The sequence below is a fragment of the Psammomys obesus genome, unplaced genomic scaffold (assembly GCF_907164565.1).
Source record: "Psammomys obesus unplaced genomic scaffold, mPsaObe1.curated_primary_1811, whole genome shotgun sequence".
Taxonomy (NCBI): Eukaryota; Metazoa; Chordata; class Mammalia; order Rodentia; family Muridae; genus Psammomys; species Psammomys obesus.
The window spans coordinates 8,029,938-8,045,510 of record NW_026586550.1 but is presented as its reverse complement, the minus strand read 5'-3'; the positions used below and the strand labels follow the sequence as shown (position 1 = coordinate 8,045,510).

Below are 15,573 nucleotides of genomic sequence, written 5' to 3'. Positions count from 1 at the left end.
ACTCCTGCTGGTGACACCTCACTGCCTCCCTCCCTCACACTATAACTGGACTCAAGCAGCATACAGTCTTGAGAGTGGATGCCAGCTGGAGGCAGGGAAAGTGCCGGGAGGAAGCCTGAGCTCTGGCTGGAGTTTAAGAACGGGACACCTCAGATCAGTGACTCGCTGAGAAAAAAAAAAAATTCTTTTTAATTTTTTCCCTTCATCCACTCTCACTTCAGATTTGAACCATTTCACTGCACTGGTAGTCACTGTGAGAAAGGCCTTGAGATAGCTAAGATCACTAACATCAAACACAAGACTTCCTTTCTGATCTCAGGAACTTCCATGCCCAAAGGGCATGCACCAACCTTCATTGCTCCTCCTTCCCTTTCTGTCACAAACACCACTGCAGGAGACACACATCGTTGGTAAGTAACTGAAGTTTGGGTTTTCTGGTTGAAGGACTAAAAGAGGAAGGATTTCCAAGACGAAGGAGTTAAAAAGCAGCTTCGTAAAGCTTTTTGCCCTGCACGCAATGTCTCTCTCTAGGCTGCATCTATGTGAATGCCAAAGGACAGACCTTGCCCATGTCCTATAACGATGACATGGTATGGACATATTGAACACATGGAAAGACACCAAGAAACATGTGAAAACAAGGTAACCATTGCAGCTACAACCCTGAGGACCCTCAGAAACTGTGGCTTGAACTCTGTCATGTCAATTGCTAAATGGAAAAAAACGACAAAAAAAAAAAAAACAAATAAAGAAAAATGCTTAAATTCCATAAGGGAACCAGAACAAGATGAAACAAAATGAACCAAACATGAGCAGAAGGGAGGAAGTAACAAAGGGCAAAGTTCAACTACATTTCAAACAGAAAAACAATCAGGAAAGCCAATATAACCAAGAGACAATTTGTGGGGGTGGGAATAAAACAGAACTCTGCCAAGACTGACAAAAGCATCAAAAGGTACAAATTGAATTACAAACATCATGAATAAAAGACAAGTATTACTACAAACTCCACAGTAAGAAAAGAGATAATTTTTTTCACAATTCCATACATAGTAATTGCCAATATAAAGAAATATCAAACAACTATAAAAAATTTATCAACGTAAAGATAAATAACCCAAATAGTCTTAGAGATTTTTACCATAATTTCAATTACTTCTCAAAGGGTTATTTATTACTTTTATTTTCTGTGTACAACTATTTGCCTGCATGCATGTACACATACCAGGGGGGGGGGGGGCATGCCTTGTGCCCAGGGAGGCAAAAGGCATGTTGGGTCCTCTGGAATTGGAGCCACAGGCAGTTGTGAACCCAGGTCATCTGGAAGAGCACCATGTGTTCCTAACTATAGACTCTCCCACCATCTCCCATGATCTATAATGTAAAAGTTGGAAGAAAAATCCTGATGCCCAAATGGTTTCACTCACTGGCAAATTCTAACAAACAAATGCCATTGAATCTTTTGAAAAAAAAAATCTTGATAAATAACCCTTCAAAAAAAGAACTTCACAGCTGAGCATGGAGCAATAGCTCAGCAGTTCAGAGCACTGGTTGCTTTCCAGAGGATCTGGGTTAGAGTCCTAGAACTGACACAAACATCTGTAATTCCAATTTCAGGGGATAGGAACCCCCTTCTGGTCTCAGCTTGTACCAGAAATGCATGTGGTGCAAGCAAGAACCCACACACAAAACAAATGAATAATGGATTGCTAACAATTACCCTAGCAGTGAAAAAGAATGGCTTCCTAAAATCAACAGCAAAGCGAGGTATCACTCTTACTCAGCATCATACTAGAAACCCTAGCTGATAGAACAATGTAAAAGAAATACAGGCATACAGATTGGAATAAAATAAGCCAAGCTATTCCAATTGATAGAATGGAAGATGCTACCAATTTCAAACTAAAAAAAGTTCTTAAACTGGATCTAAGGATCTAAGTGCATATGAATCCATGTTTTTTTATAGACTATCATGAGAAATTGAAAATACCACTTTTAAAATGTCCAAAAATATCATTAAAAATAGGTATGAAAATGAGGTAACTAAGTACAAATCCATTAAAACATGCACAAATCTGTATGTTTAAAACTACTATAATGATAGACAAAATTTAAAAAAAAAGCATTCATTACAAGGCTCAGTATAGCAAAACAAACAAAGAAAAAACAAAACAAAGCCCTAATAATTTCTATATTGGCCTACAGATTCATTATAATTCCAGTCAAAATACCATTAAGACGTTTTAAGACACAAGCAAGCAGTGGATGGTACATCTGTATTAACTCCCTGCACCCCATCCAAGGCTCAAGGAAAACCACAGAAGAAGAGGTAGAAAGGATATAAGAGCCAAAGGACAGGGTGGAATACTGAAAAAAAAATTTCTGTGGAGAGTACATAGCTATTGTACACATGAACGAACTCACAGTAGCTATGATTACCTCCCCAAGACCTGTACAAGATTACGCCATTTAAAATTTCAGCATAGATGGTAGAGGGGTTTCTGAGGTCCTACTCCTTGCTAAGGAGTTATTGGCAATTAATGGTTACTGGTGGAGAGAGAGTATTTTTTCTTTGGGGTATGGTTACTATAAGGTTGTTCATATCCCAGTGCATGGTCCTATATCCATGCATGTATGGACAACACTAATTAGACTCAATGGCCTACACAGAAGAAAGAAAAAGGGAAAAGAAGAAAGGAAAGAGGAAGAAAAAAAGGATTGAATGAAGGAAGGAAAAAAGGAAGGAAGGGAGGGAGGGAGGGAGGAAGGAAGAAGGGAGAAAGGGGGAAAAGGGAAGGAAGGAAAGAAGGGAGAAAAGGTAGTGGTACATGAAGTTGAGAGCAAGACTGCTGGGGGAGCTGAGAGGGGAAGGAGAGGAGTGAGTGGTTGGTATGATCAAGATACATTGAATACATGTATGAAATTTTCAAAGAATAAATAAAAATACTGTCTTAAAAATAACTGATCACTAAAACCTTTTGCTGTACAGGGAATTTTGTTGTGCAAAGGAGTATTATAAGACTGAAAATACAAGAGGCATACACAGAGAGAATATTTGAAAGGCCTGGGATTGAAAATAAGCACCAAAGTAAATTCAATATGCAGAAAACAAACAGTCAACTAAAAAGTAACCAAAGAGCTATGGACATAGCTAAGTTCATAGAATACTTGCTTAATAGACTTGGGTTCCCTCCAAGCATCAAATATACTCCATCAGGTGGTACTCCACTGTAATCCCATCCCTCAAGAGGGAGAGGCAGGAGCACCAGGATTTCAAGGTCATCCTTGGCTGTGTAGTAAGTTGGAGGCTAGCCCAGGATATGAGACCCACTCTGAAATCAATCAACCAGCCAACAACAACCAAATGACTTGAACATTTACAAAGAAAATTAGAATGCTAAAAGATATTCAGTCACTTAGTCACTTGGGAACACAAACAAAACCATCATGTGACAAAACCACACACCCACTACAGAGATTACTAGTTAAAACTGAAGGCACTGTTGAAGACCAGAAACAATAGGATGCGATGAGAACTATCAAACACCACTGATAGAAAGACAAAATGACAATACCACTCTGAAAACAGTTTTTCATTTGCACTCCTATTAAGAAAACCAAATGTACTTGCCTTGTGGATCCAACATCCTCATTTCTAGACATTTAACCTGGAATAATGAAGAATTTTGTGTATACAAAATCTGCTCCTTAATGGTTTGAGTCATCTTATCAATCATTTTAGACTGGCTATAACCCAGCTATCTTTCAGTGGGTGAATGGAAATAGCCACAGAGTGGAATGCAGCTCAAAAATAAAAACCAACAAATGACTAATTTATGCAAAAACTTGGATAAACCTCAAAGATGTTATGTTCAGCCAAAAAAATAATAATAATAACAGCTGAAATGGATTACATATTGTTTGATTCCATGTTTGTGGAATTCTCAAAGCCACAAATCTATGGTGATCAGTGGCTGTTAGATATTGGGTGATGAGATAAGTGGTAACAGTGGGATGAGTTACAGGACGGTATTGCAGAGGAAAATTAATGACGTAATCTTGCCCTGGTGACGGTGCTTTAAGACTCATGCGACTGCATTAGAATTAATAACACTGCTGCACACTCATTTCAAATATTGATAAAACACAATCATTTGTGACAAATACTCAGTAAGAAGTTGCCAACTTAGAAGTAGAACTCAAATCTCTCTACTTGGAGTCTAGTCATGCTGTATTGTAATTTCATTGTAGTCAACTCAATTAGGTCTGTTTCTGGGGTGTTCATTTCCCCAGGGAAGAAATGGAGCTTTCTGATCTCAATGTCTTTAATAGCCCAGGGTATCTGGTGTCTAAAGTAAGCAGTGATGAAAGATGAAAATAATAAGTCAAATGTAAATGGATCACATTATTTCATTTTTATGCCGGAAGAGCAAGAAGGAAATGTGGCTACTAATGGGTGAAGGGATTCTAGAAAGCCTCATTTTGAGGTTTCATATGCTTTTTAGCAGATGCTAAATTGGAGCAACTGACTGATGGGTTTAACACTATTATCCATAATTTAAGAAATGCAGTCTGCATGTGCCCTTTTAAGACAATTAATCACATACAGGTTATTAATTTTTAAAGCTAAATTGTTAGAATATACATGTAAATGTTCTTGACTCAGTGTTGTCTAATTTAGTGAATGGGGCATTAAACACTTTTGTTTAAAATCCACCAGTTCATATGTGGCCATAAAGGACCAAAATATTATATAATGCTAAGGGCTGTAGAGATGGCTCAGTGGTTAAGAGCACTACTGCTTTTGTAGAGGACAGGAGTTCTGTTCCTAGCACTCACATCGGGGTAGCTTATAGCCACCTGTAACTCCACCCTCGGCAGATACAATCAGCCTTTTCTGGACTCCATGGGCACCTGAATTCATGTGCAAAACCTCTCCCTACACACACACACAATTTAGAAGTAATAAACATAAATATTAAAACTATTCCATAATGCTGAGATGTTATATGTGGTTGGAATTTAATATTTGATCACGACTCTTAACAATCTATCTCTCACCTTTGTTTCATCACTTGTATTCTTGATTTCCTCAAAAAAGTCACCAAAAAAACTAGAGCAAAGGATGTTTTCCAGAAAAGGGTACTTCAGACTGATTCAAGGTGGCAGCATTAGCGTTAAGAGCAATAGAGAGGCCCCTCCAAAGATCCAAAGAGGATTTACTTAAAACGGTTCTGAGAGACAGAGAAAACCAGACCATCTCAGCTCCGGCTGCCAGGTCTAGATGGTCGGTGGAGAGTGCAAAGCAATGTTAATGAGCTAAGCATGCCTGGGCCTCTCAAAAGGCAGCATGGGTTCCAAAGGCTAAGCCACCACTGTTTGTGATTTAAAGGCACAGAATGCACTGCTGTGCTTGGACTTCTCTCTGTGGCCTTGCCCTAACACCTGGCTTTTATATTCCACCCAGCTGTGCTATATTATTATATATTACATTTATATTAGATTAGATATTTTATTATATATTCACATATATATTTATTATACAGATGCTTCCATCAGTCACTCAGAGATATACTATCCCTGCACTGTAACACTATGACACAGACATGGAATATTTTCAAATCATCCCTACAGGTTTCAAATAGTCACACCTCCTGCCTGCTATACTCTATGGAAGTACCTAACTATAGCACACCCACTCCAGAAATACAATATAAACGGCCCCCACTTAAGATGCATGGTTGCAATGTCAAAAAAGTCCTTCTAGGGATAGGAACTCAACCACTATCACATCCACTTCGGTTGCTGACATTCTCCTTACTTTGCTCTCAGTCTGTGGAGCCACTGAAACTGACAGCCAGTCATTGAAGACAAGTTTACTGAGGAGCCTAGAGGGTGGAGAAGTTCAGCCCATAATCCTCAGACAACTGGGAATGAGATACCATTACTAAGTTGGGTTTTGACTGTTCAGTTATAAACCTCATACTCCGTGCAGGCACTAGGTGATTGCGTTGATCACTAGATCTGCAGCATAAAACTATGCCTGCCACTGAACCAGGGGAAAAAAGAAACATTCCTCAGCTAATATACTATTTGTAATAAATGGGATCTACAAGCCAAAAACAAGATTGAATAACTAAACTTAGGAAGTACTTTGGGATACCACTAGATTTCACATTTTGCACAGTTCCTCATGCACACATATTTTTTACTCATTATCCCCACTACTAACTATGGCTTGGTCTCATAATGGTCTGTGACTAGGTCTGGAATACAGATTCATAAGGATATATTGCCAGTCACCTCAAGTAGGCCAAGTCTGGACTGGGAATACACACAAGTAAAGAGTTCAGACAATGAAAACCAAATCAAACTTTAAAAGCTTTAACATATTCATCACCAGTGAACTCCAGTGAGGTGTGGTTGACTTCAAAAGCAAGAATCAAGGAAGAATTATATGAAAAGGTGATCACACTGCTGGGCCCTGAGAAACGCAGTGAGTCTAGACAGATGGAAGGCAACATGAGTTCAGGAGCCTGGTTGCCTGAGTTGGAATCTCAGTCTGACTTGCTAGTCTATGACCTTGTGTAGAGAAGAGAAAGCACTAGTGCGCATGCACAGTATCACCCTGAGGATTCTGTAAAGATGCAAAGCACCTAGCACACCACTTGAAAGCTAATAAATAGCAGGTAATATATATTATACGGAGCAAAGAAAGAGACATGTGAGTGTTCAGCAAATGCTGAAGAAAATTCTAAAAATCATACTTTCATTTCACCAGAAAATTAAAATACTCTGGAGACATTGAGCATAAACCACTAAACATGCATTATAATAAATTTCTTCTAACTCAATGACAGCTCAGAGTCATTGATTATTGTACAACAGCCGTGACTCTTTGGCACAAAAATGAACTCCACACACAATGTTAAGAACAAAAGCACTTCCTCAAATATATTTGTAATGGTATTGATATAACTGTCCTATCATACTCTGAAAAACAATGATGCTTAGTGCAGATTGTTACACCAATCCACTAGCCCTGCAATAGTTCATAAAAATATGAGTGTACAAATGCATAGTGGGTGGAGACACACACAGCACAAAGCTCTCCATTTCACGAGAAGAACAGGGTATGAGAACATCTCTGATTAGGTGGCTCCCTTATATGAGCAGCAGACCTGTGGAGAAAAAGGAGGATGCAGGTGATCTACCCCTGAGGAGAGGCTGGGGACGGAGGGTCAAAACAGAATGGCACTGTACTCACATGGTGAAGGAGCCGGGGGGAGCAGACACTCGCCGCAGGTCCGCAGCTTGCACCTGATGGATGCTAGAGGCAGCAGGGAATGAGCAGCGAAGACAGAATCAGCAGGACAGCGTGGACAAACAAGGAACAAGCCAGGGAGAAAAAGAGAGACACACAAAGTTTAAGCAGAAATTAAATGAGCGCATCACCAACAGTGATGAAAGAAAAAAAAAAAAAAAGGAAATCAAGCCAGCAATGGAAATAATCCAGAGAAGCCGGTGATAGCAATGAAGCCAACAGGACACATGGAAGCAGCTAGTTCCAGGCAAGCCACATACTGGAGTGCAGGGCCAAGGCAGGAGAGTGGGATGTGGGCACAGGAGGCATTGTCAATGGCACCTTTGCTCCAGTACAGTCAGTACAACCCAAGGGTGGAGGCACAGGCTTCCATATCAGAGTGGGAAACCAGCACACCGACCGACTCCTTTGTGAGGAGGTGAGCCAGTTTCATCCTTGCACCTTGTCTCTGAGGTCCTATCAGAGAGCCATCTTGAAAATAAGCATTCATCAACCTTGAGCTTCATTCAGCAGAACAGAAAAGGCTTTCTGAGAACCACAAGGGTAGTTTTAAAAATTCCATTAAAAAAAAAAAAAGAAAACCTTAAATCTACAGCAACAACAAAATCAAGAGTTCTGAAAAATTCAAGAATTCTGGAATAATATATAAAGCTCAAAATTATAAATAGTATCTATAAAAAAATCCATTTTTATCCCTCAGATTCCTTAAGTTCACCCATATTCTAGGTACAAAAGTAAAACCATAAACATCTCCCCTTCATTCTTTTGTGACAGAGAGTCCGTAAGTGCTACTAGAAAATAGAAAATAGACATTGCTCAATTTAACAAGCTGAACCTCCAAACTTACTCTCACTTCTGTACCACCATTCTCTTTTCCTCTTTCATTTAAGCTTCTCTAAGTGCAGAGTGACAGCTCCCCAGATTCTCTGTCTTCTGGGCACATACATTCTCACAGAAGGTCACCCATGAGTTTACCCCAGTGGTCTGTCCACTTTATCTTCAAAAACTCTCTATTAAAAGCAATAATGCACCCCCAGTAGCCCAGGATGGTGGAACCCAGGTACCCAGTTCTAAGTTAGCTAACCAGAACTTCTGCCTTTACACAAAATAACCATCCTTCACAGTTACTAAAGAAGTTAAGGAAACCAGCTGAAGATCTCTCCTTCACAACAGTTAATTTAAGCTTCTGATCACCTTCAATGGTGCTTCACAATATAGAAAATAATGAAATGCATCTAGCTGCCATATTGCTATGATATTAGTAAAAACCTAGACAAAAATCTTTATAACATTTTGTGGGGAAATATTTATTGGGTTTCATATTCTGTGTAGATTCATGTGCTAGAATAAACTAAAGTATGGTCTCTTGCCAATATGGAGTTAGCGAACCCATTTTATTTTGTATATACTAATAAAATTTGTTATTATTTTCTGATAAGTATTTTACCTTTCATAATAAATGTGGACAGAATGGCATCATGAAGGCCTACTGTTTAATTACTGCTCATGGACATCCCTTCTAATTATTCATGTAATTGTATCTAAATGATTCAATATTTGTCCTATACTTGTAACAAAACATCCTCAAGACATTCTATAGTACCTCTATATCCATGAGATTTAACATAGCTGTTATTTTGTTAATAGTTTCCAAGAAGTGTAGCAGAAAATAGAAGTGTAATGAGGTTTACTTGTGAGTCACGGATTCAATATGCGATCATGTCTCAGAGATGATGACAGGTTCTGGGCATCCTCAGAGGAAAAGCCTAGGGCCTCCCACAGAACAGAGCAGAGAGACCAGCAAGCAAATGATGCACACACTGTGTTGGCGATGATGCGATGGAAACAGCACTGAGAGGTACAACTAACTTCCAGAATTACCTAGAGGATGGTACTTGGTGAAAGTGGTACCTGAGTTGGGTTTCGAACTGTGAGCCAGGCTGGCAGATGAAAAGAGAAAGGGAGGTCACAGTGAGCAGAAAAACTAGGGGCCAAAGAATCACAATGGTAGTTACCTGGGATGAAGGAGATCAGGATGAAGGGGGAAAGGACCAAAAACAACTGTGACAAGAAAGAACACAAACTTTCCACTTTTAGAAAGACCATCCCAACTGATGGAGTAGGAAAGCCATTTTTCTAAAGAGGGATGGCAGGATAAGCTGAGAGTGAATCAGTTGTGAGCACACACTAGCATTTTTCTAGTGAGCAGAAGAGACAGTGTGCATTGACGACTGTGACAAACTGAAGACGGGTTTGAAGGAAAGCGCTAGCTAGCCAGCGAGATGTAGGAAAATGGAGGGGAGTGAAATGGAATGACAAGTGAGCACATGGGTGAGGAACAGACTTGTGCGGATGAGAAGGAGGCAATGCACACTCTGCAGAGTTAAGGGTCTGGATTTTAGACACTAGTATCTTAGTATATTCGTTATATGAGTTGCCACAAAACCTCATTAAGGAAAAACTATCAATTACATTGATTTAGGAATAGTCTTTAGTTTTGGAAAAGAGCCAAGACTGAAGTCACAGATCTGAGATTCAACATCCCAAAGAAAAAGCAGATGTGTGAGACACCAGCATTCAAGGGGAAACATGGCTATTCAGAGAACTGCAGCACTAAAATAGCAAGTCTTCCCTGTAACATGAATGAGAGGATCCCAGTTCCTTAGATGAACCAAGCAGCTACAATACCTTCATTAAGAACACAAACTCACACACATGCACACATAAACACACATAGTTGCAATACACACACATGTATACACATGTACACACACAAAGGACTGGGCATTTGCTATAAAAATTTTATGAAACCATAAACTGGTGGTCTTCCCCTTCTAGTAAGAAAAAAATACAGGGAAATTAAGCAAAAATTTTAGTTTATAATAAAGAAAGGAAGGAGGGAAGGAAGAAGAAAGGAAAGAAGGGAAAAAGTAATATAGGGAAATAGGAAGGAAGAAGAAAGAAAAGAAGGAAAAAAAGGGAGGCAGAGAAGTGAAGAAGTAACATGACTTTCAAATATCTCTTCCACCACACAATGATGGACAAGAGAGAAAGAAGTTCAAAGAAACAGGAGGTTAAAAAGAAGCCTTGAAATGAAGATTGACTTTAAACTTGAAACTCTACTTGGAAATACAGAGGAAGAAGTTGGATCTAAAAAAAAAAGAAAGAGAGAAAGAAATGTTTTATAATGAAATAGACAGAATCTAACTACAGATATGGAAAAAGATTAAGGAGAGAGAAAGCCAGGCTTAGTGAACAAGTGTGACATGGTAATCAGATTTATTTATTTTTCTTTGAAAATGCACTGTCAGTACTGATTTCCTTTAAATATAGTGTTGAATAACAATTGTATATAGTGATTAAATTATTTCTTATTTTTCAAATTTTAATTATTTTCTGAAAAATGAATAGTGTGCTATGACTCCCATTGCAAATGGATCTTCTGTGTGACATGGAGCTGTTATGATGGGAACACTGCCCGCTAGGGAGTGTCAGCATATTTTTAGATGAGGCTGCTCTTAGACACCTGTGCAATTACATGCAAGAAATGGCATATGTCACACATGCAATGAGGAAAAAACAAAACAAAACTATGTGCATTTATTTTGCATGTAAAGGAAGCTAAACAAATCCAACAGGATTACTTAGAGAAGACAAATCCTTTCTTGATAACAACATAAAAGTTTTTGAAACTGAACACTTGAAAAGTTTTCCATCTGAAAAGGTCATGAGACCTTATTCTTCACTCGTGACAGTAAACTCATTGAGCTTTTCCACAGATGATCTACAAGTGACTTAGGTATATTGGCCACTGTACAGATTCAGATGTAGCTTTCCATTCATTATTTCTTGTTTCTTTTCCAAACCAGTATGCCATGGAATAAATATGGAAAACCATGTACAACTGTTGACATATCATATTTTTTAACATATAAACTCAACAATCATGTCTTCAACCTATAAGAAGGAAAAGGCAGCAAGGACAGAAAGCATCAGCAATGCGCCAAGAGATTTGCCAGCTGCAAAATGTAAATAAAGCAAGAACTACCAACTCAGAGTAAATGGAGTAAACGGAAGTTCTAGGAAACAACCAGGACAATGTTCCAGGAAGTTCAGACTCCAAGAACAGAGGAAGCGGACTTCTCACACAAGCCTCAAACTTAGAAGCGGATGCCAAAAGCTGAAGTGCCTGGAGAGCGCTGTCTGGTGCTCTTCCTGAGCATATGCTGCCACAGAGAGAGGTGACAGGAGCGATGGCACCTGCGTCATCAGATATTCTGGGAATTTGTGCAGATTCTCACCTTGACTTCAGGAACACATGGCAAAGCATGCCCCTTCCTTGCAGGCATCTCCAGAAAGCCAGCCATTCAGTATAAAAGGTAACCATGCAACACAGACAGCAAATAGGAGGTGCACCTTTGGGGCCCCTCACTGTGACAGAGAATGAGCCAAGACTAAGCTTGGAAATGACCTTACACATAGTGACATGATACCTAGAAGATACTCAAAAAGATGACCCAAATTCTCTTCTCCCTCCAGCTATTTCTCCAATCCCAAGCCGACAATTAAGTCACCAATTTGAGGAAAGTACACTAGAAAATGAACGTATGTTCTGTGTTACTTATTCCTAATTGCCTTACCTTGAATCAGTTTATTAAAACACCTAAAAAAAAAGTAGGAAGAAAGGAATACATGGTGTTTCAAAGTAGAAATAATGAGTTGAATTAAGTATGAATCGTAGATGCTGCCTTGGAAGGCAGAACTGAGTTGATGGATCAGAGGACATGGGGCCCCAGTTGGAAGTGTGGAAAGGGACCACTCAGTGACATCCAGTAAGAAATGCAATGTAAAAGTGGCTTGTAACAGCCCTCCATAAACCAAACTAAATATTAAAACCAGCTCACCTGAACAAAGGAGAAGCATCTATTTTACATATAGCAAAATTTACCAAAAAAAGTCAAATAACTATAAAATAGACAAGATAAGAGTGCATGTGTTGCCATGAGAACAACCTAGGGCCTATGGTGCTTTCTTGATTTGTCTCCCCTTTTTACACAGTGAGGTCCCCAGACCATGCACATGCTTTGCTGTCTGCTTTCCAGTGTCTCCAGGTCACCCAGGAAGGCAAGCACAGACTCACTCATTGAGCAAAGGCATGGAGGTTCTCCGCTTGCTCTTCTGTACCATGTTGGCCTGATTCCTCAAGGAGATCCGAATCATAGCAGGTGCCAACCTACATGGCTCCCCATCCACTTGCATGGGGATGGACTTGTAAGTCAGAAGCATCACTTCCCGACACTGGTGCAGCCTTTCTCCGTGACCCCCGACTTGCAGAGCAGCCTGTCCAAACAAGCCAAAGAGGAACCAAGCGTCAGTGACGAATACTTCAGAAAGCCAAGCCCAAATCCACTGCAGATAACCAACAGCGTTTAGTAGTATTGGTAAAACTCATTAGCCAACAAGAACTTGAAGAAATCAAGATACAAATAAATTAAATATGCAAAGCTTCTAAGAAACTGTACCATATATTCCCAGAGATAAGCATTTTCCATTTTACACTGTACAAATCTAAACACAGCCAGGAAAAAGATGGATACACACAAATGTATTTTTCATGTGGGGGCTGAATGCTATTCAGTGCATGTAGAAGTCAGAGGACAACTTGCAGGAGTAGATTTTTCCTTCCATCATGAAGGTCCCAGGAGTTGAATTGTTTGGCTTGGTGGCATGTGCCTTTATCTGTTGAGCCACCTTGACAGACCTCATCCAAGATTTACTAATTCAAAACTTTTCCTTTATGATGTTTATTCCCATTAAGTAATTGGATTTGGCATAATAAAAACAGATAAAGACAGCAAAGCACATACTTTACCAATTTCTAAATTGCATTTACCTACCCTTAAATTGCATTGTCTATCCTTAGTTAATTTTAAAACTTGGACAAGAGTTTTCTTTCTATCTGAAACCCCTTCCAATTATTTCAAATGTGTTTTAGTAAATAAAGTGATAAAAGTAAATTAGCAAAAGTGAGTTATTCAAGTTAAGACATTCTATATGCTTAAAGACCTAAATCTAACCCTGTTACATTTATGAAATCAACTCTAACTAATTTAGAAAAACAAAGGCCCAAATATAATTAGAATAGTGTGAAAGAAGAAAAAAAAAGAACACAGAAAATTTTGCTCTTCTTATTAGACAAAGAATCAAAATACTTTTTAAAAAAACATGGCATTAAAATACTGATGTTTGCATACCAGCAAATGATGAATAGAAATTTTCAAAAAAAAAAAAAACAAAACTACATTCATCTTTCTAAGGTCATGGCCTTATGGATTTGACAATATAATTTATTAAGAAAGTGATGAATAATTTAGCCAAGGGTATTAGGAATAGTTGTCAGTACAGACAGAAAAATATAATCACAAAAAAGAAAAATGTAATCACTATAATACTCCATATCACACACAAGATGAGAACTGATAGACTAAGATCAGAAATAAGGAGAGGAGGACCTCCCCAATCAGTGGACATGGGGAGGGGCATGCATGCAGAAAGGAGGGGGATGGGACCAGGAGAGGAGGAGGGAGGGGCTTATGGGGGGATACAAAATGAATAAAGTGTAATTAATAAAAGTTAAATAAAAAGATAAAAAAAAATTTCCAGACTGAAAGAGAAAGCACAGTATCCCATCTTCTACTGGTTGGGATTGTTGCTGTTGTTGGTGATGTTACTGTTTCTTTTTATCAGAAGATGTTACTCTGCAACTAATTCTAACTTTGAACCCTTAATCCTCCTGCTTCAGCCCTTTGAGTACTGGGATGACAGATCTGTCCCATCACACTTAGCACTGCAGTTTGGATCTTGAGTGTCCTCTGAAGGCAGATGTGTTAAAGGTTTGGTCGCCAGCATATGGCATTATTGGGAGATGGTAGAACCACTAAGAAGTGGAGCCTTGTGTAAATAAGCTGGGTCACTGGTGTCATGTCTTCCAAGGGGTTTTCAGGGCCTTAGCTATCCTCTGCTTAGTTTGCTTTTTATATGACAAGTCCTACCATGATATACTGCCTTCCATAGGTCCACATGACCACTGAACTTGTAAGCCAAAACAAATCTTCCGTAGAAGCCAGTTATCCCAGAGATGTTGCCACAGTAATGGAAACTTACATCTCTCTCTTCTTCTAGAAGCCTCTCCAGCAGCAGCTCACCCTCCTCTGTGCCTCCATTCCCAGGCCTCTAGCTCTCTGACTTACACAGACAGCTGCATTGGCAGGCCCACTTCTCATGCAGTAAGTAACCCCCTTTCAGAATCCTGGCTCATGGCAAAGCCAACCAAAAGCCCTCTCAGACTGCCATGTCTCCAAAGTTCCATCGCTTCTCTTGTGCCCTGGCTCCTTAGGACTAATACCACTGTTCTCTTTCTAACACCAACATTGGCAGGGACTTTGTGCACCTGATGATTGATGAGCAGTTAATCTACAGGCTGTCTTCTTTTCAGTTCTCCTAACATCCTCTAATTAACCTTCTGTACTTCAATAGCCTCAATGAAACTATCACATGGGCCCCTTCCCTCCCTGACACAGCATGCTCCTCAAAAAAAGGAAGCAATTCTACCTAGCTAGTAGTGGCACCGTGATCAGTTGGTTCACAATGTTACACACAAACTTTTGCAACTGTTCTCTTTCCATAGAGCTACATCATTAAGTTTTTCCCCCATTTCATCAAAATTAAACTCAACACAAGCATGCTAAAAAGTCCCACTGCACTAGATGGTGTAGGAAGTCTAAACAGCAAAAGTAGCAGCAGTTCTTCCCCAATGAGTATCCGTATAATTAAATACTTATAAAGAAACTAATCCTACTTCCATTTCCTCAGGTGTGACTGATTTGGATTTATTGCTACGATCTCTTTCACACTAGTATTTTATGATTCTAGGTTGTACCTATCATTCAATAATATCATGTTCTCAAATCCAACCTCACCCCACCTAAAATCATCCCTTCTTCCTTCTTCCTAATTGCCGTGGAATTAATGTTCATTCACTGTCCAAATAAAGTGGGGCAACTTAAGAAAGGAAGAAAATTTATCTGAAATCTCTCCTTCTAGTAACTGCATAAGAAATCTAACATCACTAAAACTTTTACTTATAATATGTTTACAAATTTCTTTTTAGTGAAAATATAAGGACTCTAAAAAATCTAAGTATCCTTTCTCACTGAGAGTAGTTGTATGTATGTTCTTTTTTCATCTCT

General features: G+C 39.1%; 1 protein-coding gene across 3 annotated transcripts in view; it reads right to left on the bottom strand.

Moving 5' to 3' along the window:
* Dgki (diacylglycerol kinase iota) overlaps positions 1–15,573 on the bottom strand; it is a 466,379-nt gene that overhangs the window by 143,230 nt on the left and 307,576 nt on the right. For 2 of the 3 annotated variants that reach the window (XM_055602148.1, XM_055602147.1), the window contains exon 20: positions 12,465–12,664. In XM_055602148.1, the coding sequence (XP_055458123.1) occupies positions 12,465–12,664 (200 nt within the window). Of the gene's footprint in view, positions 1–7,267; positions 7,331–12,464; positions 12,665–15,573 lie in introns of all 3 variants that reach the window. The other variant, XM_055602146.1, reaches the window with a different exon arrangement.